The following is a 22,466-nucleotide window of genomic DNA, read 5'->3' on the forward strand; positions in this document are numbered from 1 at the left end:
TAAAGTAAAACGCTCGAAGCATTTTAACAAGAATCAAGGAATAACGCGGTTAATTCTTGATTAAATTAGCGAATGCGCTCTCCGCTGGCTCGCTCTCATGTAGCGCATGCGCATAGACCCACAGAGTTCTCTTTAAAGAGCCGACTCTCTTGCGTCAATTTATTTAAATTAACAGGGCTATTCCTTGATTCTTTTTTAAAATAACGCAAAAGTTTCTCAAACATTTCGGTGCTTTCTTGTGGTGCCCAAAGCACAGAATACCCACAGTGCTCTGACTATGCTGCCTCCTGGTAAGGGCAGAAGGAACCCCTAATGTTCCTTCTGTAACGTGGCTAAGTTTGAACCCTCCCCGCAAAGGGACAATAAAGAGGCATGCAAATAAAACCCAATTCACTTTATTACAAATATCTAAAAACAATTAGAAGAAGGAGGCTGCTGGGGGGGGGGGGCTGACTATCCTCCAGATAGTAAGGTCAGATCGGCACCCGCAGCTCTCAGCTCAGGAGGCCCCTGGTGACAAAGAGGGCAAAACCACACAGCATGCAACACGACACACTACACACAACAGTACAGTGTCCGCTCAGTGTGGCACCCCAACAGCAGAGAGCAAAAGCCTGTGCAGATACGGCCTTGTACAGAAAGATGCCATGTACAAACATAAGGGGAGTGTAGTGGCCAATGTCCACCGTCCAAAATACAATATTAAAATTACACTTACAACTTAGCCCATAGCAACAACCAGGGCACTAATAAAAGAAAACCAAAAGACTATCAAAAGCCTAAAACAGCAGCTAGTCTGGTCCTTTGCAGGACGAGAAGCATTCCAATGCTACAGGTACAAAGAAACAATCAACAAAGAAACATAGACCCTTTTAAATCCCACAGTATAACCCAAGTTACCAGAGCCTCAATGTCTGTAGCCCAGCAGCCTGTAGGGGATCACGTCAAATGATAAAATTCCAAACAGTCACCTCCACGTCCTCCATGAAGAGTTACATGCTGCTAGCAGTCACCCAAACCCTCAAACAAACCCTCTCCTCCTTTCCTTACCCACAGGGAAGAAGAACCCACCCCATGACCAGTTGTAAAACACAGCAGCAAGAGAATGAGATTCCATCTTGGCAGCCTTTTATAACTTCCTGGTAGGTCATATGATCTGGCTCAAGTGGTTGCCAATATAGTGTAATTACCAGTGCCATGCAACTACTCCAACCAGCCCGTGCCTACTCCTAACAACCCGTGCCTGCGGCCGGACGGGCCCCGCTAGATGTGTATGCGCTAGCTTGCCTTCATCCTGCCATATGCTTTATTATTCCTTAAAAACGTAATTAAAAATAACACAAATAAAAACATGTAATGTATTTTTATTCTATTAAAGTTTAACGGCAACCCTTGTCACCCAAACCATATGGCCCCCTATCGGCAATGTGTGGTATATGGAGATAACCCCTCGACCAATCAGAATAAGGGATACGCTCCCCCTCCCGCTTATGATGTCATAAGCGGAGCCAAATTTAAGCTCCGCCCAATGTACCACAGACTATTTTTCTAAGTACAAATTATTTGAAAATACCATCCATCCATCCATCCATTTTCCAAACCGCTTATCCTATTGGGTCGCGGGGGGTCCGGAGCCTATCCCGGAATCAATGGGCACAAGGCAGGGAACAACCCAGGATGGGGGGCCAGCCCATCGCAGGGCACACTCACACACCATTCACTCACACATGCACACCTACGGGCAATCCAGCAACTCCAATTAGCCTCAGCATGTTTTTGGACTGTGGGGGGAAACCGGAGTACCCGGAGGAAACCCCACGACGACACGGGGAGAACATGCAAACTCCGCACACATGTGACCCAGGCGGAGACTCGAACCCGGGTCCCAGAGGTGTGAGGCGACAGTGCTAACCACTGCACCACCATGCCGCCCCTATTTGAAAATAGGATTATAATAATTTAAAAATACATTATAACATGTCACAATTACAAACTATTATTAAACTGTAATAAACCAAATCGTGCTAAATACTATTTTTAAGTAAAATAATCTTTGTAATTTAAAAACACATATATACACAATAATTCAAATAAGTGCTAAGTACAACCTATGTTTAAATAAACTGCAATAAATCAATTTGTGAAATCGTCCAGCTGCCGTGAAGCAGTAGTGAGCGGAAATGATACTTATCTGCTCATGCACAGTCCAGTTCGGGTTTCCGGTCTAAACTGGGTCGTGACGTGTGCAAACGAAGGCATAACAGTGAGGCATGTGTAAGCTGTCAGTAAAGTAAAACCTGCCCGTAAATTAAAGATTGTATTAACTATGATTCATTTGCTCTTTATTTAACGTTATTAAGAAACCCAACAGGAATGGAATATGACAGAATATGATAAGGTTATGGCCACCTCCCCAAAGACAGTCGGCCACAAATTACTTAGAAGTAAGTCAGTTACTACTTTTATCTTTTATGTACTTTTATGATCCCCTTTTATCCAGTATGTAACAGTCACTGGGCTGCATAGAAGGATTCAGTGACCCATGTTCGCTGCCGTTTCAACTGAATATCAGAACATCTTCCAGCAATTCGTCAGCTTCTCGACTTCATAGTCTTTCGAAATTGTTGTATAATTCCAAGAAATGTGTAAAGCTTCTGAAAAACCCTATTACCTACCTGAGTGTGTAATGACCCTCTGTCCCCTTTCCTTGATGGAATGGTACTCTCCCTGTAAGTCAATAGGAGCAGTCTAAAGCCTGCATACTGTTATTGCTCAAGGCCACATCATTTGCTCCAAAACCGAATAACCTAAGGAGATAATCCTGCCTGCAGAAGGATGTGATCTTAGCCACAGCTCATTAGATGAGGAGAACCCCATTAAGATTCGGTGCCCTGTTCCAATGTGTGCTGTAAAGAACTTAGTCTGAAAGTCATATCACCGTGGATAGGTAACTATAGGAATGCACTTTCCTTATGCTACTAGTAGCCTAGAAATAAGAAGATCTGTCAGAATTTGATGAACTTGTCTTCAAAGTTGAGTCATCAGTCCTAACTATGTTTGTTAACACATCAATGATGTGTTAATGATGTGGTCTGAAATGGACTCGACATTGGAGACCGTGAATGATGTGGTCTGAAATGGACTCGACCGCATGGCCTCCACAGTCACATAAATAAGCAGAAAATCAGCCACCACTATTCCAGCACCCTCAAAATATTCCCACTTTGGTTAACAAAACATCGAAATGCCCTGAGAGAAATGCTGGTGTCAGAGGTTAGGTAGGGATGGAGACAGAGCGTGGAGTCGGTGTACAGCAGAGATAAAATGCGGGTTAAATGTTCTTTCCACACGGCTTCGAAAAGGTGAAAATCTATCACCTGCCATTTTTACATTGCCTTTGTTTCCAGCTTCAGTTGACTCATTTACCATAATACCAGCAGTTTGTCTACTTTCAGCTTTACCGAGAGTTATTTTAATGATGTTTTTCCGAAGAGGAACTTTCCTGAACCTTGGTAATAAGCCAAACATTTGCCGGGGAGCACAATAGAAGCAGCTTATTACAGTTTAGGACATGGTGTCCTGAACATTTCTGTTAACCGAATAGAGCGAGTTAGAGGACAACCTTTAAACAGCCACCATTATTCTCGCTCAGTGGCCATCCTGCTGGGAAGCCGAGCAGCTTCCTGTCTTCTGGCCCCAGTATGCTAATGAGAGATGCTCTTTTTCTATTTGAAAAAGCTCATAATCACACCTTTAAGAGCACTAATAACAAAAATATCCATCTGTCTGCCCGTCCGTATTCACCAGTCCCTACCCACTACAGTTACAGGGAAACGGCTCCTTTGGCTGTGGGCCAGTAACTTGCAGAAGAGCTCGCAGTCCATTTATGGATTCCCGGCACCATCCACACAAGCACAGCTGTGCTGTCACTGCCTGCCAGTGACGACTCAGAACAAGCCCCAGGGACCTCCGCCGCTATCTGTCAATCAGCCATCAGCTCCAGCGAGAATGTCCACACCTTGTGCCTCCTTTGAAAGGCAAACTGAGTCAGGCTTTCTGACCAATCAGGGTCTCCCGGGGGCACCCACCACCAGCAGGTATGCTTCTGGGAGAAGGACCTGTCACGACCATGAAACAAATGTCACAGTGTTACAGAAACAAATTTGCTGGCTTCTGAAACATGCTGTGCAGCAACAGGAGCAAACATGGCAGCTCAGATCACTTCAGAGCCGCATCCGAAAGGCTCAAGACCGTTTCATTTACATTTTTATTTAAACCAGATACAGCAAAGCTAGAACGGTACACTGACTGCAGAAATGCGGACACACCACAATTTTTCACAAACAGAGCCGGGGTGCTGTACTGTGGTTACTTTGGTTACTTTGAAAGAGGTGCTGTACTGGGATTTGGCCAGTTTGAAGGAGGAGCTACACTGGGGTTTGTCCAGTTTGAAGGAGGAGCTACACTGGGGTTTGTCCAGTTTGAAAGAGGAGCTACACTGGGGTTTGGCCAGTTTGAAGGAGGAGCTACACTGGGGTTTGGCCAGTTTGAAGGAGGTGTAGGACTAGGATTTGAAGGGTACGGCCTGGAGTTCGTTCTGACTAAAAATCTCATGAAGAAGCTCAGCTAGATTTGTCTTGTGCAGTTGAGGGCTTCTGCAACTTCTTCTCTTTGTCACCTGACCTCCATAAATAAGTAAATTCATGGAGCCCAGGATTGTTGTTGGCTGTGCTTGTGTGCTTTGTAATAGGTAATCTATAGAACTGAATCGATATCCAAATGGATGAACCCTAAAACAGACCAGCAGCCCACCCAGGGAGTCTCTCTGCACTTCCAGAAGTAACTAAGCATATCAGAGAGTGAATCATAAAGAATTTGCATTCTTTACTGATACTATAAAAGACATGGCACATTTCTTTAGGAATTTTTGTAGCTGCAACAATTCCTTTTAAAATCTGTTTTTAAAATAGGATTCTGTAACACGGTCTTGGATGAAAATAAAAAGTCTGAGCAAATTGCCACATGGATTGTTCAATGTGCACAGACAGCAGCCATGTGAGAAGCAAGCGTCTGGAGGAGAGCGCCCAGCTTCCGGAAAAAGCCGTCCCGGTGAGATGCCAATTCTGCTGCGGCTGCTCCTATCCCACCCTCACTCCTGTGCTCCTAAATCTGAGTCTTTAGGTTTTCATCTTTCCTGACTAGTCCAGTGGGAGGGGCTTTATGTTCTGACATCAGCCGAAACCACATGGCCATGATGTAGCGTATTAGCTGCATCATTATTATGAATCATTAACAGTGCAGACACTATGAGCAATTTGCAGACCTCATTTGACCAATCACATGCTTTTGGGGGCGAAGCTGCATTACAGGGAGTTAATTCAGCTCAAATTGGGGGTGACAGGAACCCCACTCCACCCATTACTATTATAAGGATTCAACCTTGGTGCGGTATAACGACGTAAACTGCAAAGTCAAAATGTGTCAGGACAACATTTTCCATGTGACGCAGAACCCAAAGCTTGTGAGGGACCGCAGAGAAACGTCAGCGTGACCTAATCACTCATTGAAACTGTAGCGTTAAAATGCCCATATCAAATGAACCGGGGCGATGCAAAATGAAATATCACTGCAGCTTCGCTTAATTGTTTCACACTGTCCCGTTAGGAGCAGATGTCGTGTGCAGCCTGCAGCTGTACTGTATTCAGTGTGTAGCGTCTTTTCTGGATGTAGCTTAATAACAAGTTTGCTTCTTTTAAAAACGAAAAAGACAGACGCTCTTATCATTCACATGACGACGAGCAGGACAGGGAATATAAACTCCCCCCCACTCTGACCCCAGGGTCATCTTCTGCTGATGATCGTCCTGGATTGCCTCAGCATGCTTGAAGCCCCTGTAGGATCACACATGCACATATCACAAAGCTTAAATTCCAGGTGGCCTGAGACAAGGCCTAGCCTGGTACGAGAGGCACACATTGGCCTAAGCCTCAAAGTGGGTTAGTGACCCCACACACACAGACACACTTAAACACACATAGATAACAAGGGAGGCCAGCACTCCAACTTTTATTGCTCAAAGTTTTAACGACCTACAGACAGCAGAGTGGACCTCAAGGACAGGGGTCCCTCGACTTGGCACACAACCCCCTCCCCAGACATCCTGCCTTACATACCACTCACCCAACACCCTAAAGAAAGTTTCTTTTAAGTTTGGCTGTTGTATATCTGTATATTCATTTACTCATGACTACTAGTCTCAATATACAGATAGGTTATGTTTGTAACGTGTCCTAACTTTCACAGATTCTTTTTCCTTGACTGACAAACCTTCGCCCCACCACTTTTCTTTTCCACATTCCTCAGCAGCCCTTATCTGATCTTTGTATTCTACCATGCCTATCTAAGGGTAAGATGTGCTGTTGGAATGAGAATATGTCATATAATGTCTGTATAAAGGGTAACCTCTGATTGAGGTGCAACCTGGACCACCAGGTGTTATGTAATATAACATAACATAATAACATAATATAAGTAATCATTAATTAATCATTACAGATGGTATTCGGTGTGAACCGCTAGGCTGGTATAGCATGTTTGGTATCAAACCGATGGAAAATCACTTCAGTTTCCAAATCTGGTCAGTGGTTACCACCAGCCTAACGAAAATCATCAATACAAGGGAAATCAGCTTGGTCATGAATCTCAAAAGGACTGATACAGACCCCCTTCCGAAAGCCTGCCAAATGGATGGTCAGCCATTGGTCCAGAAGTCGAATTCTTGGTTAGTCCTATTCACAAACTTTACACTATAAAACCTGGCACCTCAGAACAAAGCCAGGAGAGGAAAAACAGAAGGGAGGAGAAAACAAAAGACCATCAGCCCGAAGAGAGGCAGAGAACATCAGCCCAAGAGAAGAGAAGCCAACAAGAAGCCCTCCTGAAGCTTGCCAGTGAAAGCCCAGCTGGACAGAGAACCGCAACCAAGCCCAAGATTCACCAGGAGAGAGAATCAGAGGGACTCCACTCCAACAACCGCTGCAAACACCACGCCTCCCTGAGTGCCATCACCTATCAGCTCATCAGCCACTGCAACCAACTACCAAGACCCCCCCCCCCTTTCCTGCAGCCAAGTAAACCAACTTCCTTTCATTTCTAACAACCTAAACTGTCCTATTCACCTGCTATATTACTTTAGGTTTGTGTTTCCACAAACTGCTTGCTTTGCAGAACAGTTTTTCCCTTTTTAGGTTACTCATTTTAAATCTGGTCATTGCATTTTCATGTTTACATTGTTGGTGTCTATTCCGTTATTTCATGTTTATTGTTTAGGTGTAATGTCTGTCTTATGTTAGTTGTAGGAATAAATGTATGTCTTTTACACAACTTCAGCCTCCGTCATTGAGTGCTCACAATAGTCCCTGCCTCTGTGCGATCTGGCTACTACGCTCTGAAACCTCAAATTCGCCTGAAATATCACGAGACTCTCTCTCATCGGCCGCGAGGGGAGCTTCGCTACCGATCGTTTACGTTACCTGGTGTCGCAGCTCGCTGGACGAGCCTTCTAACCCAGGTTATTCAGCGATACTGGTTATTAATGAATCCCATTTAACTCTCACATTAACAGACTCACGGGGATTCACAATTGAGTTTGGAGGAGCCGATCATTCGGCATAACAATTGGTTAATAATCAGCATTAAATAATAATGAAGTTAATTAATTTCAAAACATATTGGTGGAGATATTCAAATTTGCCTGAGCTAATAATTCCTACACCCCCCACCCCTGCCCGGTCTGCCTCCACACCTGTCGCTCCTTATACAGAAGCTCCATTGCCTGCTTACACAGATAAGCCTCTTAGTCAAACCCTTTCCTCACTGTAAGAAATGCAGCTGTCATTCTCCTCAGTACAAAAAAAAATTAAAATAGCATGTTTGTCGTTCTTTCTGACGGAGTATCTCTGATACTGAGTTGTGGGGCAACACGGTGGTTAACATTGTCACTTTACACCTCTGGAACCAGGGTTCGAGTCTCCGCCATGATTCCATGGATGTGGAGTTTGCATGTTCTCCCCAAGTCGTTGTGGGGTTTCCTCTAGGTACTCCAGCCCACCCTCCCACAGTCCAGGAACACGCTGAGGTTAGTTGAAGATCGTGAGCGTGCCCTGTGATGGGTTGGTGCCCCATCCTGGGATGTTTGCTGTCTTCCACCCATAGACTTTCAGACCCGCCCCCCCCCCCCCCGTGCAGTTACTGAAGATGAATGGATCCAGCTGTGGTCAAGCTGCATGTAGCCTGTCTCATGAGTGGGCAGGGGGGGTGGTCAGTGTTACAACAGACTCATCGCTTTCTATCAAGCATCCCTGCAACCTCTGGTGTCACATTATGACAACCAAACTGAAAATACTACTGGAAGAAAAACCTGTGTCTGTTTCTGATGCATATGATGACAAGCGAGCAGATCTCAAGGTGAAGACTTAATGAGTATCGATGAGAAGGTCATGAAAATACAAACCATATTCATCTGATTAAAAACGGATAATATGCATCCTTATGAATGGAAGCTTTGACTGAAAGAGATGCTTCCTGCTGCATTTATCTGAAGGGTTGCTCAAAAATCATGAGTGAAACGGCCTTTATATAATTTAATTACAAGACTGGGTGCGTTTTACAGCTAACAAAACAGTCTGGAACAAAACATTGATTTTCTTTTTTAATGGTAACTGAGAGTCATGAAAAATCTACAGCACCGATACATCCCAAGGATATAATGGGCATCCGATAATTGCATCAAAATCTAATAAAAGCTGCTGTATGGTCAAACTTTTTCCAAGATCATTAAAGTCTAATCAGCTTAGATTAAAGCAAAAGATGTGTAACTGGCGGCTGTGAGTTTGGCAATAGGGAGTCCGCGTTGCATAGGTCACGCTCAGGCATCCATGGAAATCTCCATTGTAAAGGCACAACTTTTCAGTTAGAAGGCCTGGATTTCATCTGTAAATGGAAAGAACAGGTATGAAACAAAAACTAAGGTAACATTCAGGTCATTTATGTTCATTTATACCACTTGTATAAGCCTTTAAATAAACATTAACTAACCATTCACAAAACCTCAATAAGACATTCATAAGCCTGTAGTTAAAGGCTAACTAATCTAATACTAATTTCCAAAACATTAATAAACATTTATAAGTGAATGAAGGGGGGAAATTATAATAAACAAATCATTACTAAATGATTAGTACACCTGTATTTAATGTTGAACAAATTCTTTACAAATTCTTAATCATTTGTAATCATTTATTAGTAATGCGGTATGGTGGTGCAGTAGTTAGCACTGTTGCCTCACACCTCTGGGACCCGGGTTCGAGTCTCCGCCTGGGTTACAAGTGTGTGGAGTTTGCATGTTCTCTCCATGTTGTCGTGGGGTTTCCTCCGGGTACTCCGGTTTCAAAATGCAGTGCAAAGCATCTTTATTGCTTATACTGACCATTGTAATACATTATGAAGGTATCAATAGCGAATTATAGAAAAGAACTTCAATGGAGCTTACGAAATATTATAATCAATGCTATAATGCCTCATGACTGGCAATAGATGATGCTGTAATGCTTTATTAATTCTTATACCGAACATTATAATGCATTATGAATCTATCTATAACACATTATATATGACAGCTTTAAGTAAAATGATCATTTCCCGTTTTAATAATTTACAAATGTTTAGTCCTTAACTACATGCTTATAAATGTCTTATTGAGGGGTTGTAAATGATTGGTTAATGTTTAAAGGCTTGTATATGTGGTATAACTGAACATTATTGTAAAGTGTTATCAAAATTAATTTAGAGTACAACTGCCCACTTGATCAGGAGTTCAGGACACAATCTTTGTACAACGCAGAAACCCCAGACCTGGAGTGAGGAGATATTTACAGAGAGCAGAGATTTTCTTCTTGATGAATCTGCATGTCTCTCCCGGCCCCTTCCAAGTCAGTCCTGATTACAGCCTTTCATGTTTCTATTATAAACTCATTCACTGACAATTACATCGTCTTGTGTTAAGAAAGAAATTCCAGTGTGTCAGACAGAGAGCTCAGTGACATATTAAAGTGAATTCTAGACAACGAATCAATTAAATATAAATTAAGCACTAGAACAGGTTTTATAACAACAGAGGAGGTGAGATTCATTGACTTTTATACTTTGTCATGATAATAAAAATGTGTCTTAGTTGATCCTTCTTATTTTAATGCATCAATTAAGCAGATTTGCTCAACTATGCACATGAAGATGTGAACCAGCCCAGCTGTGGTACTGTGGAGTCTGTCTGCCGGGGTTTTCTCTGGGACCTTTGGTTACTCTCCGGTTATTTCTATAAAAGATGCTCAGTCCATGTGAACGCCCTGTAATGGATGGAGGGATGGATGGCGATCGGAATATTAAGTATAATTTTGATGATATGCAAGAAACATCCTATTAAATTACACACAGTTCATCTGCAGCACACCCACGAAGACGACGCTGCTTTCGGCTGCTTAATAAGCTCTTCCCATCTCCCATTTGCATCAAAGTCCTTCTTCAACTTGAGGTTCAACAAACAGTAATGAAAAAACAAGTGAAGATGTTCCAGCCCAGTTTTGGGAAATATTAATTTGTCAAGCCAAATCACTACGTAAGTAAGTATCCCTGCCTGCATTCGATGAGTTTTTCAGGATAAAATGCAAAACTTACACCATAACAACCTTTGCAATGTAATCGTATAAACCAAGGTCTCCCAGATATTGTGTAATATTTAGGGTTTTCCACAGCAGTCATTTGTCTTTTAAAATGGAATAATGCTCTTCCATTTATGACATCCTGCATAATTCTTTTCCCATAATGCACTCTGTATTTTTATATTATTGTCCCATAATGGAAGAATAATTCCTCCATTGTCAATTTCTAAAGAAGGAGATGATCATGAGTGAAAAATGTACGATTTTAGGGGCAGTTACTGAAAACGAGGGCCAAAGTGCAGGTGTGATGCAAATGTTTTACTGAAAGTAGTTTTACTGGTGTTAGAATGGAGATATTTCGCATAGGAATGTTCCTTCTCAATATTTGGTGGATAAATGACAAAATATGGGAATGAGAGATAATTAAAAACACAGTTAAAACTAGGTGGAAATCCAGTCACTACAATGAACAAAAACCTGAATGAGCTCACTCTCTAGATGTACGCCATCGGCAGTAGATCCAGAGTTCTGGAGACTGGAGAATATTTGGTGACCAGTCATCACTAATACTCATGAAACCCGAATCAAGGAGAGGAAAAGCTGGATCACTAAACAACAGAGAAACTGCATTACCTGAAGCAGTATCTTTACTCATTTGGTAACACTACTTGCGGGGCACATATATGTATTAGATACTCAGTTACTGCTGAAGTACAAATCATGAACAAATATAGTAGCTACTTGTCTTATTCTTCATTTGTCCCTTCAGTAGGTCCTTCAGTCGTTCACAAAGGCTTACAAAATTAACAGATATAGTGACAAATATAGCAACTGCTTGAGATAAAATGTGTGTGACAATTTATTCATAATGAACAAACAAAAAATAAGCGCTTCACTTGTGTTATTCATTACTTGTTCCTTCGGTATTTCACAAAGGTTTGCAAAATTAACAGATATAGTAACAAATACTGTAATTGCTTGACATACAGTAAAACATGTGTACACAAGTCATGAATGATGAACGAACATGAGATCAGTGGGTAGCAAAGACTTGGACTGTGGTTAATTAACACACATGTAATAGCATAATCCTATATTATTGGTGCCCCCTCGAGTAGTGTTACCAATCAGATTAATCATTACAAAACAGGGTACAGTCAAACAACACAAATGTGATATTGTTCCTTCAGTTTTATACTGGTTGTGCATTAAAACCAATAGATATTTGCGCAATCTGCTAAACTTTATTCAGCAACCATGTCAGTTGATCACCTGGAAGATCTCTACAAGACTTCAATTTCTTTTCGCCTTTTTCTAAGTAAATATTTAATTTGCTCACTATTTGGGATCATGACAAAAACTGACGGGCTTCATCCCTGTAAGCATCAGTCCCTCCTGTCTTTGTACTAGACTCTTGTGTGTTTCCCTGGCTCCCAAGACAGCCATGTAGCTCAATGGGCTGCCTGTGTGGTACAGAAGCTATAACCCTACAGTCGTGGATTTGAGGCCAGCTTCCCCTCTTTTGTTTGTTTATTGGGTTTCTGATTTTCCTAGTGTTTAGTCCTTTGCTTCCCTGTTTTGGTGTATCCTTCGTTTGATATTGATTTGTTTATGTTCTGTTTTACTTGTTTCTTGATTTTTCTCCTAGGGTAGTACTTTCCTGTGTTTCCTTAGTTTCAGGTCCTGTAAATTCCTTACCTGTTTCAGTTTAAAGCTTTGTTCCCTTACCTGTTCTTTAGACTTCATGTAGTTAGTGCTTGTTAGTTCAGCACCATAGTTAAGTCTTATTTAATTGCTAACTCAGTTTGTGACACCTTGGGGCCCTTTGTTTTTGTATTATTGTTTTTTGATAAATCCCATGTTACTTGGAGCCATACATGGATCATTGCCTTCGCTCCATATGCGCCAAGCCACGCCGCCGTAACACACCCCAGATCGGATGGCTGACTCCTGTCTGCCTGAGATACACTTTCAGATCAGAGACATGTCATTGTGGCCTGGCTCTGAGGAATGCCCTGCTCTTCTCTCACCTGAGAAAGTGAAACCCAGGACACTGCACCGTGGAATTCAATTATGGACTCTGACTAGCCGCTATTCAGTGCGCTGCCTTCAAACAACATGTAATGCTCCCTCTGCAAATACTGATTCATACGAGCTCTTGGGACGCAGAATTACACGGATGTCCAGGTCTGGTGTGACCATCACAAAATTTTTTAGCGTGACTTTGTGTCTCCTTCCCGTGTCCCTTAGTGTCACAGCAGAAAGTCACAGTGTCCGTCTGCAGACATAGGTCACACCTGTGCCTGCACAGCTGGAGGGAACAGCTGTTCAAAGGGAACAGACACTCAGCAATCATGCGTCTCGTGTTCTGTTCCCCGAGCAACAAATGCATACATCTTTTATGGCCTAAAATGCAACAGTCATCTGACAAATCAAGGACAAGTCGGATATCTGGACGTTCCAGTTACTTCTGGCTCTTTCGAGGTCCAGGCAGTTCAAAGAAGGTTTGGCCATCTGGAGATACCAGTTTCTTCTACTTTTTCAAGGTCCACCTATCAGCTTACAACAAGTCTATCTATTTGGGACTTTTCCTTTTGCTATATCATTCTGGGACTCGTTCTCTTTTTCTACATTGTATATTATCCAATACCATGCATTCATTTTATAATATCTTCTGCAACAGCTTACTTCTCAGATCATGCCTTTGCTTTGACCTAGGCCTCTTGCTTAACAAGCAATACATGGGAAACATGTTAATTCCTCTATAGAAAATAGAAATTTCTTACTTAAGTAGATTTGCATTATTGTTTGATACATTCAATTATTGACAAGTAAATTTCATTATTTCAACCACTATGTGTAAATCAACAACACATTATAAACTCAATTGTTAATTACTGATTAGGTAATTCATTTTGCATAATCATCTATATTCCGTTATTGATTACTGATTAGCATAATCAAGAATTTTCTATCACACTATCCTTATATAAGGGACTTTGGCTTGGATTTATTTTATCAGGACACTGCTGATTTAAGGACTTCAAGACACTGTAAACACAGCGGGCAGTCCACAGTGCGTTTCCGCTGATATCTTTCAGGTAAGAGCAGTGCTGATAAATGCTATCAATGAGGTAATCTTTCAAATATGGCAGTTTAAAAAATCTCCTGATATATCATGAACATTGGCTTATCAATAGTCTAGAATTTTGAGTATTCCACTGGGTTGTGCAAATTAGGGAGCAGCGTGTGGCTCTGTGCGCTAAGCCTGTGTGCCTGTAATCAGAAGGTCGCAGGTTCAAACCCCGCCTCAGACTGTGGGCCCTTGAGCAAGGCCCTTAACTCCCAGCTCCCTGGGCGCCGCTACGGGTGGCAGCCCTTCGCAGACAACTTCCTCTATGAAAAAAGAGCAAGTTGTGGGAGACAATTTCCCTACAGGGACAATAAAAGTATCGATTATTATTATTATTATTATAAATTAAGTATTTAATTTATAGGCAAATATTGATTTAACAAATATGTAACCTTTCTACAAAACGAACACTTGTTTGCTAGTTTGAAAATAACAGAATAAACACTGAATATTTTGTCGTTTCATTTAAAGGCACCAACATTTAAACACGGTCAAATCTTTCTTATCCAGAGTTACAATAAAAGCAAATCTGCTGAGGCTGCGACTCTGTTCTCAAAACTGTAAGTTCATCAGAGGTGGAGACTTCCAGTCCACAGGGCACAAATCCAGACCAAGATTTTGTTTCAACCAACCAGTAGTATAAGAAGTCACATTCACAGAGCACTCAACTGATTGGTTAAAACAAAATCTTAGTCTGGAAAAAAGACATTTTGCAAGCAAATCCAAACACAAGTGGACACATACACCGGTTCACCCTACGCCATTTCCACACTAATGAATTTACAGCACCACTGGGTAGGAATAAGGCTTGATGCAATAAACCATCTATAACATTATATAACACAGATCTGCTCAAAGAGAAGAGGCGGAAAGCATCAAGGGAAATAACTTGAGTGAAGGAACCAAACTAGGCAGGGAATATTGCCCCTCCCCCTGCTTCCTGGGGGTCATAGATATGGGGGCTGAACTCATATACCTGATGTCAGGGTCATGCTGAGAAAAGTTCTGTTGGGCTAAAGAGACGGGAATATGGAGGCTCATGGACTCAGTTCTTAATTAGACTGGCCCACTGGAGTGTCCCGAGGCCCCATGTCACACAGGGTATTTATGTCCCGGCCTCACCTTCTTGCGTGCCGCAGCAAGGAACACCCTCCTGCTCACTGATGGATGTTTCCTGCGCTGAACAGGGTCATGAGCAACATCTCAGAGGCCAGCTACACACCAGCCACAAATCAAACCCAGCTACATCAAGGAGAACTGCATCTAAGTGAGACCTTGTCTATAGTTCACTTAGTGTCTGAAAAACAAAATGGCATGGAACCTTTTTAAGTTAACAGTGAAGGACATTAAAATGCTGTATTCCTCAACCAGCCTGAATTTCTGCTCAAAGCACTGACAGCAATGAGAGTTACTATGCCTTTGCTAAATCACACTGATGAGATAGATGCATGACCTTGTACTTTTAAGCCATACAGACAATAGTCCAAATTAAGTTTCTCTCAGAAGACTTTCTCAGTAGTTTTTGATTGCACAGGCAAAATTGTCAAACACTGACACTTATTTACAAAACTGCAGATGCACAATGAAGAATTAACAACTGGGTACAAAAGAAATGCTTTAACTGTCCTGTAAAATATACCTCAACAGCATGCACACTTACGCGCCAACAGGCCAATCAAACCAATATTTGCACAGCTGTGAAAATGTACAAAGTGCAATCAGCAGAAGTCCTGTACAATATTTTCATACATGGAACATGTTGGCACAGTGTAGACACACAAACCATATAACATAAAAACAAACTAAACACAACAAATAAGGAATAAAAAAGCAAAGTATACTCGTGGTATGCTTATATTTTATACAAAAATGCTCTGAGGGCAGAACAAAACGTGATTGGTTCAGAGAGATTACCAATCAGATTGTACAGGGGGTGGGTCCAAGCAACTAGTGGAGGCAGGACCAAGACATCTGATTGGTCCTGCCTTGTCTAGTTGCTTGGACGCACCTCCTCCTGCAATCTCCAGTCACTGAGTTCCCCAGGAAACTGATCTTACCGACCATGTAATCAGATAGAGGCGGTTGTCTGCCTTCCTTGGGCTGTAGATTGCCTGTATTTCATTCCTTATTCTAGGAATGAACAGAGAAGACGCATATTTCTCCATCTCTAAGAATAATAATGTCCAGTCACATGCTTTAAGCACAGGTTGTCCAAAGAAATCAAGGCCTGCTCTTCTGAACTTCTGTAGAAATCCAATTGAGAAACTATTTCATGAAGACAAAGGGAAATGTGAAAAGTCTATAAGCAGTTCAATGTGTCCCTAGAAATGCAGGTATCCCCAGGAGTAAGATATCAAACCAGATATGGACTACATTGCCTGACACGTTCAGTGACACGTCAGCATCATAACGCCTACTGAGGACAAGAATATAGATGATAGAAATCACTGTTCACCACACTGTGTTATGCTTTGTCTGGTGTACGGTACGGCGAGTGTCGAGTCCAGCAGATATATACTAGTGGGCGGTCACTGGAGCACTCCGTAGCGTCCGTCGAGTGTACATGCCTCCGAGCAGGGTGCTCAGCAGGAGCTCACAGCAGCAGCTTGATTTTGGGTTTCGATCAGACTCCCTGGGTAGAAAATGCTGCTAGCACACTAACAGCACATATAACCAGAGTGCAAAAGCACTCAGGGTGTGAGATGAAATTATTACTTCGGGGAACAAATTTAATAAGGTCACTTTAAAGATAAAATTACATAAAATATAATTCTGAGGCGAATGTCTATTATATCTCCATATGTGTTTGAAATTGTTAGATGCCTTTCAATAAACCATTTCAATAAACAACCTTGTGAATGATTTAAAAGCAGCAGCATCTATCTTCATTATTTCACCAGCATAAACCTACCAGTTTTCACCTTTCATGATGCAGTATTTGGGATACGAAGGTTTTGGGGGTGTGAATGTAGTATTCTCAAACAGACTCCATTTGAAAACTGGTCTCAGGTTCAAACATGCAGCCAAAACATAAAATAAACAACACACAGCTCTGGAAAAAAGTTAAGAGACCACTCTATATACTTTTTCAAATCTGCATTGTTAAATTCTGGTTTAATCCTGGTTCTGCTGGCAGAAGGCTACAATGTGAGGCAGGCTGCTTCCATGCTCATGAGTTTCTAAGACCGCAGTACACAGGAAGAGGGCTGAAGCAACCTTCTAATGCCAGAGATGACCATCAACTTATCCGTCAGTGTCTAACAAATCGGAGGATGACCTCAAGTGACCTTAAAAAAGGAATGGAAAACATTAAGTGTGAAGTGTACTGGTGGGACAGGCTCCTAGAAGCAGCGGTGAAGACCCATAAAGCAAGGAAGAAGCCCTTCATCAATGAGAAGCAGGGAAGAGCCAGGCTGGAGTTTGCAAAAAAATGTGTATTTTACACAGGCTCATACCCATAATCTATAAACTGAGAAATGAGTGAAACTGAAAAATTTGATGCGGTGTGGGAAAGGGGGGCCACACTCCCCTAGGAAACTGTAAGGGGTTGCTGCAGGAGGGTAGTACTCGCTGTGGGATATCAGTCACTATTCAGGATAGACAAGATTCAGGGAAGGGGGGGGGGGCTGCTGACCGTATTTCACCAGATACACGTTCTCAATCAGGAGGGGGGAGCAATTAGTTGTACTCTGGCTTATCTTACTTGAAGTCAGTTGGATGCACAGTCAGACGAAGTGGGTTGGTAAGTAAGTTTGTATTTATGTATGGTTCTATAACAAATAAACAGGAAAAACAAATTACCACAGTGCTTACAATGGTTATTACCACAATACACTAACATAATGCATAATTGTACCATATCGCCTTAACATTGATAAGTTCGGCTATACCCACAACAATACATAACATTAGCAGCAATTCGTATTAGAGGGAATGATTGGACGGGAAATAAACGCAAATATCTTTCCGAGGTATACAACGGAACACTCGTCAGCGATAATTATAACAGTACGCAAGCTAGGTCACGTTAACCTAGCCGCGCAGTTAAGTAAACCAAATTAGTACAGCGTCACTTATCACTTATAGTCAATAAACTTAGTACTTACATTCGTCAGTGACGCATACATAAAAAACCAGGGACTCCATTTACTGCCAGGAACAACTAAACTAACTACACATAAACTGCAGCTCGCCGACGTGCTGCCTATTCCTTCAGGCTCTCCCGCGCGCTCTCGTCACGTGTGCACCCACAGGCTTTTGCACGCAGCAGTGTTCCTTAAAGCTACACGAGCCTTTCTAACATGCGGTCTGTTTCCAGAGATGTATATAAAATATGCATACATAATAAATGTATATAAAATGTATATCGTATATGGAGTGTATATAGTAGGGATTAGCATTATACTACTGTAATCCTCTACGCTCATTTTCTCAGCAGTGCGTTTAGTTATGCCTTACTCTGTGACATATTACAGAAAGACTGGAAGTTCCATACATTTTAATTGGCTTTATTCCTCTGTTCCTGTTTATCTAATTAAGGTAAATATGGAAATTCATACATTATATGCTGCAAAATATGAGCTGAATAAAGCATATAAAAAATGCAGAGAATTTAAAAAAATGGAACCACTGACCAATCATGGCACCTACATTTGAATTCTAGAACACAATGTTACCGTGACAACTCTGATGTCATCATTCTGAAGTTATAAATTGTGCTGTAGGCACCAGTACCACTTCAAAACAAATCTGATTTCGAACGAGACGCATCTCAAAATGACTTGGCTTTCTCTGAAGTGCTTTAGGCCGCCAGCGGTACCAAACAATGCTGGGGAGGCTATAGAAAGGAAGGAAAAAGGAAGAAAGAAAAAGAAATCCTGGCTGAAGAAGTTTTTTGAAAAAAAAATTAAAGGAAAAAAGGCAATGGTGGTGGAGAGCCAGGCAGTGGAGGAGGTGGTGCTGGAGAGCCAGGCAGTGGAGGAGGTGGTGCTGGAGAGCCAGGCAGTGGAGGAGGTGGTGCTGGAGAGCCAGGCAGTGGAGGTGGTGGTGCTGGAGAGCCAGGCAGTGGAGGTGGTGGTGCTGGAGAGCCAGGCAGTGGAGGTGGTGGTGCTGGAGAGCCAGGCAGTGGAGGAGGTGGAGGAAAAGTGCAAGGCAATGGAGGAAAAGTGCAAGGAAATGGAGGAAAAGTGCAAGGCAATGGAGGAGGTGGTGGAGAGCCAGGCAGTGGAGGAGGTGGTGGAGAGCCAGGCAGTGGAGGAGGTGGTGGTGGAGAGCCAGGCAGTGGAGGAGGTGGTGGTGGAGGAGGAGGAGAGCCAGGCAATGGAGGAGGTGGTGGTGGAGGAGGAAAAGTGCAAGGCAATGGAGGAGATGGAGGAAAAGTGCAAGGCAATGGAGGAGATGGAGGAAAAGTGCAAGGCAATGGAGGAGATGGAGGAAAAGTGCAAGGCAATGGAGGAGATGGAGGAAAAGTGCAAGGCAATGGAGGAGATGGAGGAAAAGTGCAAGGCAATGGAGGAGATGGAGGAAAAGTGCAAGGCAATGGAGGAGGAGATGGAGGAAAAGTGCAAGGCAATGGAGGAGGAGATGGAGGAAAAGTGCAAGGCAATGGAGGAGGAGTGCAAGTATTGGTGGTGGAGTGCAAGGATTTGTGAAGGAGAGGCAATGGCGAAGGAAAGAAAAGCAATGGCAAAGGAAAGAAAAGCAATGGCGAAGGAAAGAAAAGCAATGGCGAAGGAAAGAAAAGCAATGGCGAAGGAAAGAAAAGCAATGGCGAAGGAAAGAAAAGCAATGGCGAAGGAAAGAAAAGCAATGGCGAAGGAAAAAGCAATGATGGAGTACAAGGCAAGGGAGATGATGCAAGATGAGGAAGCCAGTAGTGGATGAGACTGAAGAGAACATTGACTATCAGTACTAAAATATGTAAATATTTGTAAATACTTGTAAATAAAGCATTAAAAATGAAGACTGTTGTGAAGGTGTTTTCAATTGAATGTGAGTATATGATGTTAAATGTCAGGAATATTCCAAATGTGTATTACACGTGTTGCCGATAGGGGCCATATGGTTTGGGTGATAAGGTTTGCCTTTAAACTTTAATAATGAAAATATATTACATGTATTTGTTGCATTTTTAATTACGTTAAGGAATAAAACATAACGGAATGAAGGTAAGATACGTCCAGCGGGGACCCGTCCGGCCGCAGCCATGTATTGTTAGGACTAGGCACAAGCGCCACGGCGTATTTTAAAAGCACCAAAATGTTTTGAAGAACTTTAGCGTTATTTTAAAAGCAGCAGGCGTAATTTAATTAAACGAGTACAAACATGCCCGAAAGAAGCACAGGAGCAAATGCTGAGTTTAAACAAGCACAAGCGAAACCAACAGAGCACTTTTTTTTTAAAAAAGCACAAACTCATTTAATCAACATGCTTAAAGAATTAGAAGAAACTTTAGCGGTATTTACCAGTGTTAGGTTGAAGAAAGCATTTAAACAGCAAACTTAGAAGAAATGGGCCAAAAGGCGAAATGAGTCCCAGAGCTCGGCCATAATCGGCAGGTCTATTTGAACAACGCGGTCCGAAATGACAAACCGAAGTGGCCAGCCCGTTTCAAAATGGCGACACCAGCGGAGCGCCTGTTATTTCAAATAAACGTTATGGTTATAGGGGTTTAAGTAATGAAGCACTTTTCTGCCAATGTGAATAATAAAGTAAAACGCTCTAAGCATTTTAACAAGAATCAAGGAATAACGCGGTTAATTCTTGATTAAATTAGCGAATGCGCTCTCCGCTGGCTCGCTCTCATGTAGCGCATGCGCATAGAGCCACACAGTTCTCTTTAAAGAGCCGACTCTCTTGCGTTAATTTATTTAAAGAATTAACAGGGTTATTCCTTGATTCTTTTTTTAAAATAACGCAAAAGTTTCTCTAAAACATTTCGGTGCTTTCTTGTGGTGCCCAAAGCACAGAATACCCACAGTGCTCTGACTATGCTGCCTCCTGGTAAGGGCAGAAGGAACCCCTAATGTTCCTTCTGTAACGTGGCTAAGTTTGAACCCTCCCCGCAAAGGGACAATAAAGAGGCATGCAAAAATAAAACCCAATTCACTTTATTACAAATATCTAAAAACAATTAGAAAAAGGCTGCTGGGGGGGGGGCTGACTATCCTCCAGATAGTAAGGTCAGATCGGCACCCGCAGCTCTCAGCTCAGGAGGCCCCTGGTGACAAAGAAGAGGGCAAAACCACACAGCATGCAACACGACAAACACTACACACAACAGTAGTGTCCACTCAGTGTGGCACCCCAACAGCAGAGAGCAAAAGCCTGTGCAGATACGGCCTTGTACAGAAAGATGCCATGTACAAACATAAGGGGAGTGTAGTGGCCAATGTCCACCGTCCAAAATACAATATTACAATTACACTTACAACTTAGCCCATAGCAACAACCAGGGCACTAATTAAAGAAAACCAAAAGACTATCAAAAGCCTAAAACAGCGGCTAGTCTGGTCCTTTGCAGGACGAGAAGCATTCCAATGCTACAGGTACAAAGAAACAATCAACAAAGAAACATAGACCCTTTTAAATCCCACAGTATAATCCAAGTTACCAGAGCCTCAATGTCTGTAGCCCAGCAGCCTGTAGGGGATCACGTCAAATGATAAAATTCCAAACAGTCACCTCCACGTCCTCCATGAAGAGTTACATGCTGCTAGCAGTCACCCAAACCCTCAAACAAACCCTCTCCTCCTTTCCTTACCCACAGGGAAGAAGAACCCACCCCATGACCAGTTGTAAAACACAGCAGCAAGAGAATGAGATTCCATCTTGGCAGCCTTTTATAACTTCCTGGTAGGTCATATGACCTGGCTCAAGTGGTTGCCAATATAGTGTAATTACCAGTGCCATGCAACTACTCCAACCAGCCCGTGCCTACTCCTAACAACCCGTGCCTGCGGCCGGACGGGCCCCGCTAGATGTGTATGCGCTAGCTTGCCTTCATCCTGCCATATGCTTTATTATTCCTTAAAAACGTAATTAAAAATAACACAAATAAATACATGTAATGTATTTTTATTCTATTAAAGTTTAACGGCAACCCTTCTCACCCAAACCATATGGCCCCCTATCGGCAATGTGTGGTATATGGAGATAACCCCTCGACCAATCAGAATAAGGGATACGCTCCCCCTCCCGCTTATGATGTCATAAGCGGAGCCAAATTTAAGCTCCGCCCAATGTACCACAGACTATTTTTCTAAGTACAAATTATTTGAAAATACGATTAAAATAATTTAAAAATACATTATAACATGTCATAATTACAAACTATTATTAAACTGTAATAAACCAAATCGTGCTAAATACTATTTTTAAGTAAAATAATCTTTGTAATTTAAAAACACATATATACACAATCTGCGATGGGCTGGCCCCCCATCCTGGGTTGTTCCCTGCCTCGTGCCCATTGATTCCGGGATAGGCTCCGGACCCCCCGCGACCCAATAGGATGAGCGGTTTGGAAAATGGATGGATGGATATATACACAATAATTCAAATAAGTGCTAAGTACAACCTATGTTTAAATAAACTGCAATAAATCAATTTGTGAAATC

General features: G+C 42.3%; 1 protein-coding gene and 1 long non-coding RNA gene across 6 annotated transcripts in view; one reads left to right on the forward strand and one right to left on the reverse strand.

Moving 5' to 3' along the window:
• The window catches only part of LOC125714558 (trichohyalin-like), an 83,420-nt gene that overhangs the window by 42,880 nt on the left and 18,074 nt on the right, over nucleotides 1-22,466 (forward strand). The window contains exons 2-3 of one of the 5 annotated variants that reach the window (XM_048985279.1): nucleotides 18,982-19,053; nucleotides 19,363-19,810. In XM_048985279.1, coding sequence (XP_048841236.1) covers nucleotides 18,982-19,053; nucleotides 19,363-19,731 — 441 coding nt within the window. In that variant the 3' untranslated portion in view covers nucleotides 19,732-19,810. Of the gene's footprint in view, nucleotides 1-18,981; nucleotides 19,108-19,203; nucleotides 19,811-22,466 lie in introns of those variants that run through there. The other 4 variants (XM_048985277.1, XM_048985278.1, XM_048985275.1 and 1 more) reach the window with 4 other exon arrangements.
• LOC125714566 (uncharacterized) lies at nucleotides 13,553-18,883 on the reverse strand. Its single transcript, XR_007383781.1, has 3 exons — nucleotides 17,955-18,883; nucleotides 14,971-17,618; nucleotides 13,553-14,147 (listed from the first exon to the last, which is right to left on the reverse strand). It is a non-coding gene; the product is annotated as an uncharacterized LOC125714566 (long non-coding RNA).

The sequence above is a fragment of the Brienomyrus brachyistius genome, chromosome 19, assembly GCF_023856365.1.
Source record: "Brienomyrus brachyistius isolate T26 chromosome 19, BBRACH_0.4, whole genome shotgun sequence".
NCBI classification, from domain to species: domain Eukaryota; kingdom Metazoa; phylum Chordata; class Actinopteri; order Osteoglossiformes; family Mormyridae; genus Brienomyrus; species Brienomyrus brachyistius.